The following is a 13,759-nucleotide window of genomic DNA, read 5'->3' on the forward strand; positions in this document are numbered from 1 at the left end:
TAAAAATACAGGCACGCCTAATTTATTACGAACAAATAAAAAAAATGGGTATAAATTTAGCTAGTCGCTTTACTTTACTTTTAGAAATCACGCTGGCAGAAACAACAAAATGACAAGAAACTACACTGTACTTTATTGGTTTTACAGTCCTGCGTAAATTGCATGGTTCTCGTGTTTAATATAATCAATACAAATGGTTTAAAACGAAAAGAAGTTCATGCTCTACAAGCCATGCAAAATTGCAGGGATGGTAAAACATTTGCCTGGTAAATATGTTTGGTTGCTATGCACCGCATTGTGCGTCGTTGCCAAGAGGAAACGGAAACAAGCATATTTCTGTAGTAAATTTAAATTAAAGTCTCAATCGTTTAACGTTTCCTATTTTCGCGCAGCCATAAATATTTGCAGAGATTTTGCGAATCGTCTTATTTAGTCTCAATATTTTGGTTTTTTAAATTCTATATTTCAGACGTACAAACACAACACTGCGGCTGCAGATGACCAGCGATCATCATCCCGCACAAGGGAGTGACATACAGACACAATGGGAGGACACAGGAAGCATTGATAACAGCGCTATAAATCCATGCTTTTGTTAAAGCGTCACTTATGCGGAGCTTCATGTTTAAAATGCATGCCAGTTGTGCGGTGGAAATCGATTAAATGCAATTCGTGTATCTGAATCTCCAATCGGCAGGGCATTAGTAGCGTGTTTGGATCTGTTCTTACAATGGATTTCACTTTCGACTTGAATGCGCTTTTTCCTGAGAGAGTGTCAGTGCTGGATAATAACTTGACTGCTGGTCGGAAAGCGCCTGGGAGGTAATGTCTATTTAACTATGACTTGTGGGAAATCGGTGTCATCTTTTGAAAGCTTTGAACCTTTGTGCTTTTGCTAAGTCTTTTTACTGTGCATGAAACAGATGTGCATTATGTATAAACTGCTTCCAGTTTAGTTTAAGGATGTTTTATTGTTATATCTGACCCAGGGCTAATGATAAGCCGCATGACGTCAGATGATGCAAATACGGCTCTGTGTAGAGTATCGGTATTAAATCTGACATACGCCTGTTTTAATCTGAATCAATGGTGATTCGGCAAGACATTCATGAACTTTACTATAATTAAACAATAATAAATTGAGATACGTTAGTAGCCATATGTAATTAACATTATGGTAAATCATGCATTACTAAAAATGCAGTTCACACAAAAACAGTACAAACCTATAAGAAGAATACATAATAAAATGTAATAACACATATTTTTTTTAGTTTATTGTTTTATTTCTGCAGAAGTCTCCTATTATCTCCTGTTATTATTTCAGTTATCATGCCCTCTCTATAAGCATCAGCTTTGGAAGACATGATGACCACTAATATTTCGCAAAAAAAATATGTTTACCCAGATAGCACACTCCATCTGGCTTACGTCTATTTGACGCTGCATTTACATCAGCAAGACATCTACAATACATTTTTTGCTCATCTGCAATACGTCTCGCAGACGTCTGAGCATCTGTAATACGTCTGCTAAAGAATTGGAGATCTGGTGCGTAAAAACATCTGCTAAACATCTTAGAAAGAGCAGCTTTACATCCATTCTAAATCATAAACATCTTACAGACATCTTCTAGATGTCTATATGACGTCTGCAGCAGACATCTCCGAGACGTGTTGCAGACTAGCAAACTATGTATTGTAGATGTCTTGCAGATGTAAATGCAGACGTCAAATAGACGTAAGCCAGATGTATGTGTGCTATCAGGGTACCTTGTAAACTAAAAGGTTTATTGTAAACATTGACTTACTTTTCTATGACATCCCTAAAATCTTTGTTCTCTAGACCGGATCCTCAGATTCAGATAGCCACAGTCATAGATGAGCTTGGTAAAGCCTCTGCTAAGGTAACCACAACTGCCTGGTGTCTTTTCTGTTGCGGTCTTACGGTTTACACATGTCAATCACTGTCAGCTTCAGTCTGTCATGATGTTTGTTTGTTTGTGAATCCTCAGGCACAACAGCTGCCTGCACCCATAACCAGTGCTGCAAAACTCCAGGCCAACAGACACCATCTCTACCTCCTAAAAGACGGCGAACAGAATGGGTACTTTCTCTCTTTCTCCCTCTACTGTACTCTATTAAATGTCAATAAAACTGACCTCTCTCCATCCGGTTTCCACGTCCATTACTTACACATAGATTCAAATCTGCTGCTAAACCCATTAGTAAACTCAGTTCCTTGTTTCTTTAAACAGCGGGAGGGCTGTCGTTGTTGGATTTCTGAAGGTTGGATGCAAGAAACTCTTTTTACTTGTAAGTGTTTCTGTTTTTGGCTCATTAGTCATTTAATCTTGCATGATGCCTGATTCATTCTGAAGTAGATGCCATCAGATGTATGTTGTATTTGTCTTTAGGACCAGCAGGGGGCGCACGTGGAGACCGAACCTCTGTGTGTGCTGGATTTCTATATCAAAGAGACTCTGCAGAGACATGGCTATGGACTTGAGCTCTTTGACTTTATGCTGAAAGTAAGTGCTGTTTGGGGTATCGCAATATACCGCAATTGTCTGATTTTTATATAGTGTTAATATTACATATATATCATAATATTGCAAATAACTCTGTGCCAATATCTGTATGACACCCATTAAACATTTTGCCTTGTGGCCCACAGTTCTTCGTTCAGTTAAGGCTTTGCAAAAAATTGTAATCGATTCTCAATTTCACTGTCAATTTCGGCTTCCAAAAATTATGAAAAAGTAAATATCATACGATGATTATTTTGTCACATTCAGTTTCGTAAATGAATCTCATTTCTTGTGTTATAAATCGACTGCAAACCTCTTTACATCACAACATTTTTCTATTTTTCATCATTTATTTTAATGTGTTTTTATGAAATATATGTATTTATTTATGTCAATGTATGCATGCACTTTGTCTATTTTTTTTTATTATTGTTTTTATCATAATCGAGCAGCCCTACTCTCTGTTGCCCCGCGCTTGTATTTTTAGTGCGAAAAAAGAGGAAACACCAAATTTAAGACAGATTTATAGTTTCTGCATTATATTTATATATATATATATATATATATATGTATAAACATGGGGGGCACGGTGGCTTAGTGGTTAGCACGTTCGCCTCACACCTCCAGGGTTGGGGGTTTGATTCCCACTTCCGACTTGTGTGTGTGGAGTTTGCATGTTCTCCCCGTGCCTCGGGGGTTTCCTCCGGGTACTCCGGTTTCCTCCCCTGGTCCAAAGACATGCATGGTAGGTTGATTGGCATCTCTGGAAAAATTGTCCGTAGGGTGTGAGTGAGTGAATGAGTGAGTGTGTGTGTGCCCTGCAATGGGTTGGCACTCCATCCAGGGTGTATCCTGCCTTGATGCCTGATGACTCCTGAGATAGGCACAGGCTCCCCGTGACCCGAGGTAGTTCGGATAAGCGGTAGAAAATGGATGGATGGATGTATAAACATGTATATTTACTTTTCTAATAACATTTTCAAAACCACTATTGTGATAATATAATTATCGTGAAATATTTCGGGCACATTTACATTAACATTTATGGATTTGGCAGACGCTTTTATCAAAAGCGACTTTCATTGCAATATCCTATACATTGTTATACATAGGTTTGTGCAATGCGCTGGGATTTGAACCCACAACCTTGCGTTGTTAACACAATGCTCTTACCACTGAGCTACTGAGTTAATTTAGTGAAAATATGATTTTTGACAGCCCTATTTGGAGATATGGGATTCATTTTTAAAATGAATCATTCTAACTATTTTTTACTCACCGTCGTATTATTCTAACCTTGCATAACATTATTTGTTTCCTGGAAAGCAAAAAGTAGATGTTTTGAATAGTTCACTGCTCTTCCCTGTACAATGAAAGCATATATTGACCGTGGTCTATTCCATAAAAGTAGTCCAAACATTTTGTGCCACATATACAGGAAGAATGTACTAGAACTAAATGACAACATTTTCATTTTTGCATGTACTTTTTGTCTGACAAAGAACCTGATTTACAAGGTCATTTACATTTGCTTGCAAAGTGTCTTTTTTAACATACTTTATTTGCCTTTATGACCTATTTTCTGACATTCTCATATTTTCCCATTAAACAGCACAAGCAGGTGGAGCCTGGGCAGATGGCGTATGATAGACCTTCTGCTAAGTTTCTATCCTTTCTAGATAAGCACTATGATCTGAAAAACAGTGTGCCTCAGGTTAGATTCACTTCCATCTCTCACATCTTATGAAATTCTGTCTGTTTGATTTCTGAGAGACAAACTGTTATTAGACTTTATACAGCTCTTCAAACATCTGTAAGCGAAACTGCATAACACAGTCCCAGCCAGATAGTATTTCATTTTAATAAACAGTTGTGCTTTGTAATGAGATTTTATTGTAGACAGGGCTATCAAGTGCCACTAGTAAAATGTTGCATCTACTCAGTAATGTGGTACACTTGAACCCAATTCATCGGTGTTTAAAGGAAACTTTTTGTGCATCCTGCATTGAAAAATCTCAGAAGGGGAGGTGTTAAATAACTGTTGTATCGATTGCAAAAGCAGGAGAATAATGCATTTCTTGTTTTTTTTCTCCTCTCAGGTGAATAACTTTGTGGTGTTTAGTGGCTTCTTCAAAAGTAGATCAGGTAATGCCTGACTGGATCACTTTTGATATGTGATAATGTGGGTTTGGAATGTTGTTTTGTTATTGTTCCAGTTTAGTTCAGGGAATGGGCGGCGCTGCATTTAGACTTGTTTTCTGAAGACAAACCTCCTACAACTTGTTTTTCATATACAGTACTTGCACGACAGCAGTGTAATGGAATTCCTCTTTCTTCTTTGAAATCCAAATCTCAGATAGCTGCAGTTAATTCCGTTTGTTCTGTTTATGGAACAGACCAATTTTTGTTCTCCATCAATGAGCAGATGAGTTGGTGATTTATGTGTGTTTGATTGGAGAATTTATTCTGCGTTCTCATGGGGGTTCAAGAATGTATTTGGGAACCACCGTTGTAGATCATTTTAGCGCTTCACTATTCAATTAAAAGTGCTACAAACACAGAAGAACAATTTATTTAAAGGTTCTTATAAGAACCATTTGGGCATTCCATGCAACGTTCAGATGAGGAAAGATTTTCACTACACACTCGTAAAAATAAAGGTGCTTCAAAAGGTTCTTCGATGCCATGGAAGAACCATTTTTGTCGAAACTCGTTCCATAAAGAATCTTTAAAATCCGTTCTGTTTCACAAAGGGTTCTTCATGGCGAAAAAGGTTCTTCTGATTATAAAAAGTTAAGAAAGAGATGGTTCTTTAAAGAACCTTTGACTAAACGGTTCTTTGTGGAACCAAAAATGGTTCTTCTTCGCTGTAAAGAACCTTTTAAGCACCTTTATTGTGTGCAGATGTCAATTTTTGGTTAAATTTTAAAGTTTTTTTGCGTGTGTGTTTTAAAACAAAATTTTCTTTAGTCAAGTAAGTGGACTGTCACATCCATAACATGTTTTTCTCATAAATGGACACAAGAAAAGTAAAATATAACATCTATTTTATGTTCTATGAAGAGTCATCTCTTCTATTACTTCTTGTTTGAACATTATAATTCACAGAAATCCTACAAAGTATGTTGTCACTTAAAAGTGCGTCCTTTTTTCACATCCATAACATAGGACCCCAGTCCTATTTTTATATTTTTCATATGGAAAACTTTTGTATAGACCGATATTTTTCTGATGTCTTGACTCTATCATCAGAAGTTTAGTAAAATATAAACAGTTGATACAATATATTGGTAATACATACAATTCTCCGAGAATTCATATTTCAAGTTTTTACTGAAAATGTCACATCCATAAAGATGGAATTGCCCATTTTGTTTCTCACTTTTTTTAGTTTTCTCCACTACAAAAATACTTGCAAAAAGGTCGTTAAAGTAGTGTTTAAATAACCATTAGTGATGATGTCATCATAATGAATTGTGACTTCTTTTTAAATATCTATTTTATCCTTAATCTGTAGATGTATTAAGTTGATTGCCGTTTAAAGTTGATATAAAACAGTCACATGCTGAGCTTCAAGAAGGGCACTGATGGACATTTTCGCTAAAAAAGAATCAAAGAGTAAACCCAAGCTTACAGGAAACTATCACTATGCTTTGCTGCCTTGCACGCACTGGGATTTCCTTTAGGAAATGCAAATAAGGGCTGATAAAGAACCTCTGAGGATCCAGTTAAATTTAGATGACATTTAACGAGATGAATGCAAATGCACGAGAAATCCTTAACATTGTGGTAATCCATACAATTCACTGTTCTCCTTCTGATTGTTTACTTTACTGTCTCATATTATGGGATTCAAATTCAGTCTATTTCCTCATTCAAACCAGTCTTTGACTTGCATTACGTGTTATTATATCTAATGGAATTTCACCACAAACCCTTTTCTATGTATTTACATAATTCAAAATGAGTCATCAAGCTCAGTAATGTTTACAGTTGACAGTTTCCCTAGAAAGAGTCTAAAATGTCAAGTCTTTATAAACAAGTCCAAACACTTTTTTCTCACGGAATTCTCCAAGGAACGCCTCCTTCCCCTCCGGCGGATCAGGGGATGTACGGATTTTTGTAAGGACATTACATATCTAATTTTCCCCTCCCCATCCCCACTCTGTCCCAGCTTCCACCTCACTTCTGCTGCTCAGTTTATCCCAGTGGTTTATGAAGTAGTCCATGTTTATTATAGCTCTATTCCTCTGTGTTTGTGCCCTCGAAAGGACCCCATAACCTCTGCCTGTGTTAAACAACCCAACAACTCGCTTACAACCTCACTCCATCCCTTTCTGTATATGCTTTCCTAAATGCAGTGGGATGAAAGTCAATAAATGCATTGGTGATGAATATTTGATGGGTTTGAGTATCTTATATAATTTGCCTGATGTTACATACCAAACAAAGGCCAGCCTTGAAAATGCTGGTTTTGATTTTTTTAAATGCATTTTCTTAGTAGCATTGGAACATGAAAGTGAAAAACGAATGCTAAAAATGTACACAAATATCAAATTTTCTTAATATTTGGTACGTCCCCCTTACACATGACAGCATGTATTTTAACTAGCATGGATCCCATTGACATTCATTTTCTCCCAGCATGATTTGACAAAAAAGAGCCTCTTGGGTTCAATGAAAGTAAAGAAATCTGATCTTCTGTACACACATGATCAATTTGACCGTTGTTTAGTGCATACAATATATTTCTTGTTTTTTCCTAGGTTTAATGACAAAAAAAAAGATTTTCAATAGAGTCATTCGGAGTCATTTTGCTGTAGATTTATGTTTAATCATTCCGGCTCGATTTCTTGGCCCTTTTAAACCAAAACGTTCTCTTTTACAGCGGCCCAATTGAGAAAAGTTCCCCCCAAAAAGCCAGAGGGAGAGATCAAACCGTACTCACTAATGGAAAGAGATGGTAAGTTACTGGTAGGCTCCGTGTCATATATTTAACACAATACAGACCTTTATCTGCTGACATTAACACTGCTTAGCTGAAAACTGACATCATCCAGACACTGTAATAAATAGTTTCAGCTGGAACCGCTCAAAGGCATCCATTTAATTCATGGAATTTCTTGGTTACGTCGACCCATTAACTGCTTAAGAGCCTTGAGATAAGATCATTTGTTCAGTGAACAAATGTGTTTAGTTGGCATTTGTTTTGTGATATTGATACAGTTGGATATGTGATTTTGAACAACAGTCAGCAAAGCTACAGAAAACACAATCTATCAAAAAATAGAAAACCATACATCTCCACATTATAAATATCTTATCAGTGTGGGTCTTTTTCTTTTTAAAATGAATGCGCCCTCATAATCTTAAATTAAAATCTGTAAATGCACTTCCGCCCTGTAATGGCTATTCACCTCAAATGAGGTCAGGTAGTCTGCTTTGGCGGAGCATCTTTTAACTCCTCCCCTCCTACTGTCAGTCTGCTGCCAGTTCCATTTCAAAATGCAACGCCTGTTTTACACATCCAATCAATTTGCAGTTTACAACACAAGCCACGCCCACCGATTTTGCTCATTCGAAATTCCGAAATTCACTTGGAATTGCGTCAGAATACAAAAGTGAAAACACAAGTTCTGGTTCACGGGGACTTTAAGGGAATACTAGTTGAGTTGTTTCATGTTTACCGGATGCGCATGCAAGCTATTCACTGATGCATATTACAGATTAAAATGGCATGCACTTTCTAAATCTGGCCAGCATTTTTATCTGATTTAAAGTTTTTCTTTTGAAGCTGTGCGACTCCAAGCTGTTCTCTATTTAACCTTGAAATATAAATTCTCAAAGAATGTATTTATTGCTAATATATTGAATCATCGGTTTATATTTTACTGAACCCCTCATGATATAATCCAGACATCGAAAAACTATCAGTCTAAGCAAATATATATGAGGATAATACACATGCGTTATGGATGTGACAATAAAGGACGGATGTTTTGGAGAGACAACATTCTTTGTAGGATTTCTGTGAATTACAATGCACAAATCGGAAGCAATAATACCAAACAAATGGAGAAGGGATGGCTCTTCATGGAACATAAAATAGTAACAATATAAAAATCTTGATTTGCCCATTGAAGAGGAGTATGGATGTGAAAAATCTGTTAGGGAATCTGACAATTCACTTACCCAACTATAGAAAAACATGCTTTAAGAACACAAGAAGTGCTTTAAAAACTTTGAGACTCCACATTTAAACCACCCAATATTGACATCTGACCTATCAGTACGTTGAAAACCTTCTGTAAAAAGGTCTTCATCTCAAGTTTGACATTTGCATGGAATTTGAGTTATAAAGATAGTTCTGACATCCCTTCCTGTCCTCCGCAGTGGTCCGGAAGGAGCAGAGGTCTCTCCCCTTGCCGTTCGTACGGCCAGCGGCTCCCCCCCCCTCTCCTCCTCTGCTTCTATCATCCCCCCAGTCTCGTTCCCTCAGTGTGGGATCCTCCCCCAGCCACGGCCCTCTCCGTCCCACCGCGCTGCCGGGGCTTCAGCCACGTCCGAGCCTCTCCTCCCAGCTCAACGAAAACTGCAGGGAAAAGCGCACCAGGTACGCCTCCCCAACACATCAAGCCCTTCGCTCGCAAATATTTACATTGCATCCCCTTCACATTTTTCATCTTGCCGGCTTTGTGGGAATGAAAGAGGTCGTTGGCTTCGAGTCACTTCCTGTGTCGGATGAATGCACGGGCCACTTGGCATCAGGAATTCGTCTCATTAGTGCATCATTAGTTTATGGCTGTGTGCAGCTCACTGTCCGTCTTTACACGTAAACCTCCTTGGTCATTTTCTTTCAGTGAATCTCTAAACATTCTCTCTCTTTCTTTCCCTGTTTCATCTCCGACATGCTCATTTGATACATGAACTCCCCCATTATGTCCTTTGTGTTTCCCGACCCCGTATCTCATTCATTGGATGAACTTACGTTTTCTTTTAACAACACACATTTCCATTTTCCTCATTCTATTACATTCACTCATCTCATGCTAGCTCTTTAAATAGATTTAGGCTTAGCTTTCATTGACCCTTATTCTTCAACGTCATTGACCTAAACATGACTGTGTTTTTTAACTAGTTAGATACCCCCTGTAAGATTTTGCTTTGTGAGTGTCTGAACGCCGCCATTTTCTGGTTTGATAAGACAATTGTGACTTTTTTACTTTTCTGTATCTTGAAGACCCTAGTACCCAGTACAGAAGACTGAGATTTTACAGTTCAGTTTAATATCAGCGTCACATGTGTAATATTCTCTGTCTTGTCGATTTGAACAGCAAGAAATAAATGCAGTTGGAAAAAATGAGCGTCGTTCCTATTTAATCATTAAAGGACTGGCTCATTGCTCTCTTTGTTTATTTGCCCACTTTCCGTGGAACACAAAATGAGAACGTTAATGATTCTTTAGTGTTCCACAGAAGACAGAACATCAAGTCATGGATAACATATTTGATTATTTGTCATCATGTGACCCGTATATCAATGGGACGGATTAGCATGAACGATATGAAATCCTGTATTCAAGTGCTTAGATCTTTATTTCATTTAAATTTATTTAAAGGGATCAAATGACACGCCTAAAAGGAATATTATCATTCGATTTAGATGTAAAGCAATGTGTATGCATGATTTAAAGTTCAAAAACGCTGTATTTTCCACATACCGTGCATGTTTGTATCACCTCCTTGCCCCGCCTCTCTGAATGGCGCAGATTTTGAACAAAGCTCACTGCTGTGAAATGCAAGGTCTGCTATGATTGGCCAGTTAAGCAGTGCGTAGTGATTGGTCGAATACTGCAAGCATGTGATAGAAATTCAACGCCTCTTACCATATTTGGAACATCAGGTTCCAAAGCAAATGTACTGACAGGTGCGCCCACCTTTTATTGTATTACTTGCGTATACATTTGGGCGGTCTTAGTCAAATCATACCATGAACTGACGTAGATTTGTGGGGGTGTGGTTCGACGAAGCGTTTTAGGCAGGGCTGGGTGAGCATTGGCTTTTATTTTTGCAATTGTACGTGTCTAATACATGCATGGGCAACTTATAACACACTAAAGACACAGAAAAACATGTATTTGTGCCACATGACCCCTTTAAAGGAATAGTTCACCCAAATACAGTATGAAAATTCTTCCATCATTTACTCACCCTCAGTTTCAAACCTGGATGACTTTCTTTCTGAAGAGGTTGGAAACCGAACAACAGCAGGACCCATTTACTTCTATTATAACGAAAACAAAACCAACGCAAGTCAATGAGTACCGCCACTGTTCGGTTACCAACATTCTTCAAATTATCTTCTTTTGTGTTCTGCGGAAGAAAGAAAGTCATACAAGTTTGAAATGACAAGAGGGTGTCAACTATACACTCCACATCCACATGAATCTTTTTAATCTGTCCTCGGATTAAAAAAATCAAACTTCAACATACGACCATTACTCTTTTTTTTCACAGAAACTTATTTTCATGCAATATTGAGTTTTAATTTTTAAGTTTGCACTTCTGTTTAATCCCATTTCTGTTTGTTCCCTTTTTTCTTTCTTTTTCTGGTACTACATTCACCCCCTTCGTTTTTCCGTCCTATTTTTTACCGCCCACCCTCTTCTCCTCCGTTCCACCACTCTCTCTATCGCTGTTTGTCTACTTTCCTCATATCCCGTATAGTCATCAGGGTCTGGTTGCCAGGAGCAACCTCTACAGTCGCCATATCAACAGCAGGGACCTCGGGCAATTATCCGGCGAACGGCACAGTGCCTTGAAACTTCCAGGTAAGCAAGCGCGTGAACCGGAGGCTCGACGCGTAGAGTTGCGGCATTAGTAAACCGTTAGCAGCTGCCGTGTATGTTCCTCAGGGCTCTGTGAGAGAGAGGCACAGGCACGTGCAGCGGAGCACAAAAACACAACAGGAAGGTCGGACATTTCTCACGTGACCTTCGTGAGAGTTTCACCCTGGTCATGGTTATGCGTAACTTTACTGGAAGCGAATAATGAAAAGCCAGGAATTCATAATGACTGGTTATATAACTAAGGGTAATAAGTACTCCTACACAGAATCGACACCCACAAGCTAGGCGGAATATATGCTTGTGTTTTTGTTCGTCGGTGTAATATTACAATTGCTAATACTTATAATGCTTTTTACATCATAAGTATTAAATTTCAACATGTTACTTGGATATGAAAGATACCAGAAATGCAATAGAGTTAGACAGAATAGAAACACAAAGATCTCACAAATCTATGGTATAGATAGACCGTTTCATTGGACACGCGTGCCTGACCCCCAGTTAACTTCCGGCTTGTGTTTAGTTACTGTCTAATAATATAGCAATTAATAATTGAATTTATTTTAATATAAATTTATATTATTATTTTATGGTACAACAATTGTATTACGCAAACAATTTGTTGTATGTTCATTTTATTTAAAACTTTTTTTTGACGCATTTAAAGAAACCGTATGGTACATTGACGTCTAGCGGTTGAGCTTGGCATCGCAGTCAAAATTCAAAATATTGGAGAGGCGAGTTTTGCCAAGTAACGGTTCTTCTCGGTTTCTTTTGATTGTTATCAGAAATAATTTACAGGCGCTCTATTGTTTATGAATGTTTCCCGGAAGTTAAAATGGGGGTCACAAAAGTGCCCATGCGCAGTAATGTTCGTTTATGTTGTCAAGATGAAACCGTCCATAAACATTTATTTTGAAAAAGAATTGCGAGGTATTATAATGTTATTACATCCCAAACTTTGGACGATTTCTTTCACTCATTTTCTCTCCACTCAGATGTCCTTTACGTCTTTACACGCTTGCTGCTCTTACTTTCCACAAATCATTCCCTTTTCTCAGTTTCCTACTTCTGTCTGTCCATCTGTCATTTTTCATCATCAGACCGCATCCTCAAGGGCAGGTTGTCTTCCTTCCAGCACTCACCGCATCCAAGAAGGATCACCAGCAGGAACAGACCTCCGTAGACCCCGAGCGAAGAGAAGAGCTACACAGTGACCAAAAGACTAAACCCACAGACTGTTTGGGGAGAGGTACGGAACGCCGGTCCAGAGCGGGAGAAGAGAACTGGAGGAAGGATGGGAGATCTGAGATGGAGAGGGGTGGAGGGAGAGGTGGATGGTCGTGGACAGTTGGGGAGAGCCGCTGTAATGCTCAATGGGTCCGGCAGAAACAAGAGTACCGCAGCACGCGGCCATGGTGAAGTGTGGAAAAAAGACATTTGATGCCATTATAAATACAATCAGCAGCAATGTGTATTGCCTGTTTTAATACCTCTTTATATTTTCAGCAGTTCTATTTATATTTGCGATTACGCCTGTGTTTTATCACAATTTTATTTATAAGCTGTATAAAAGGTCTTTTACAGAAACATCCCCAGGCAGTTTTTTTCTTAGATAATTAAAATAAACAATTGAAGAAAGTTTGCATCACTGGCCACTTTTAATTAACGTTACTGCGCATGTGAACTTTTGTGGCCCATACGTAATTTATTTCTGAAAACAAGCAAAAGAAAGAACAAGTACACGACATTAGCTAGCTAATTATTTTGGGTTGCCAGTAGAACAGCCGTTACTTGGCTAAACCTAAAAGTTACACGACCCATTCAACAAACTGTTGAATTCCCTGGATTCCCGTTTCGTAACAAGGGTTCTTAGTACTTTATTGGACAATTCAGCTGGAAAATCAAGCCTATAGATCATGTAGCGAGCAAAAGAACACGCCCACAGGCGAACATAGAGCACGCCCACGCGTCAATCAGCCAGCGTTAGAAAGAGCACGCCCGTCAATGCCGCTTCACATCAGTTTGTTTGCTCACTGCATTTCGGTGATGAATGTAATATAAATGGTGGATGTGAAGCTGGACTTGTAGATCATTTAAAACTAATAGATGGCGGACATGAACCGCACGTGGTAAGTCAAACTAAGTAATGTCTGTGTTTTGTGTGCTCGTTCTGTAGTTCCCCCCCTGCACACCTCCAGGAGCTCGACTTAAAATAAATAATCGTACAGCTGTTTTATCATCTAAATACTCTTCGAAGTATGCAATACTACTCTACAGGTAGTCGAGATTAATATGAGATTGGCAGAAGCTGCTCATAGAAAATTATATAAATATTATAATTAAACAATATAATAGATATACAATAAAATATTGATATA

At 38.3% G+C, this 13,759-nt stretch overlaps 1 protein-coding gene across 12 annotated transcripts; it reads left to right on the forward strand.

Annotated features, from left to right (window-relative positions):
* The first annotated feature begins 98 nt into the window (after positions 1-98).
* Positions 99-13,024, forward strand: atat1 (alpha tubulin acetyltransferase 1). Of its 12 annotated transcripts, none has more exons than XM_056741961.1 (13): positions 99-266; positions 470-822; positions 1,846-1,906; positions 2,015-2,106; positions 2,258-2,315; positions 2,417-2,530; positions 4,143-4,244; positions 4,630-4,675; positions 6,607-6,652; positions 7,419-7,493; positions 8,924-9,143; positions 11,257-11,360; positions 12,377-13,024. In XM_056741961.1, exons 2-13 carry the CDS (start codon positions 731-733, stop codon positions 12,798-12,800), a joined length of 1,434 nt encoding a protein of 477 aa, XP_056597939.1. In that variant the 5' UTR covers positions 99-266; positions 470-730; the 3' UTR covers positions 12,801-13,024. The 12 variants fall into 12 exon arrangements, with proteins under 12 accessions (XP_056597939.1, XP_056597949.1, XP_056597938.1 ...); XM_056741971.1 differs by lacking the exon at positions 99-266 and adding an exon at positions 11,425-11,502 and having other exon boundaries at positions 325-822; positions 12,482-13,024; XM_056741960.1 differs by lacking the exon at positions 99-266 and having other exon boundaries at positions 325-822.
* Positions 13,025-13,759: the final 735 nt, after the last annotated feature.

This window comes from Triplophysa dalaica, chromosome 25, assembly GCF_015846415.1.
Source record: "Triplophysa dalaica isolate WHDGS20190420 chromosome 25, ASM1584641v1, whole genome shotgun sequence".
Lineage (NCBI taxonomy): Eukaryota > Metazoa > Chordata > Actinopteri > Cypriniformes > Nemacheilidae > Triplophysa > Triplophysa dalaica.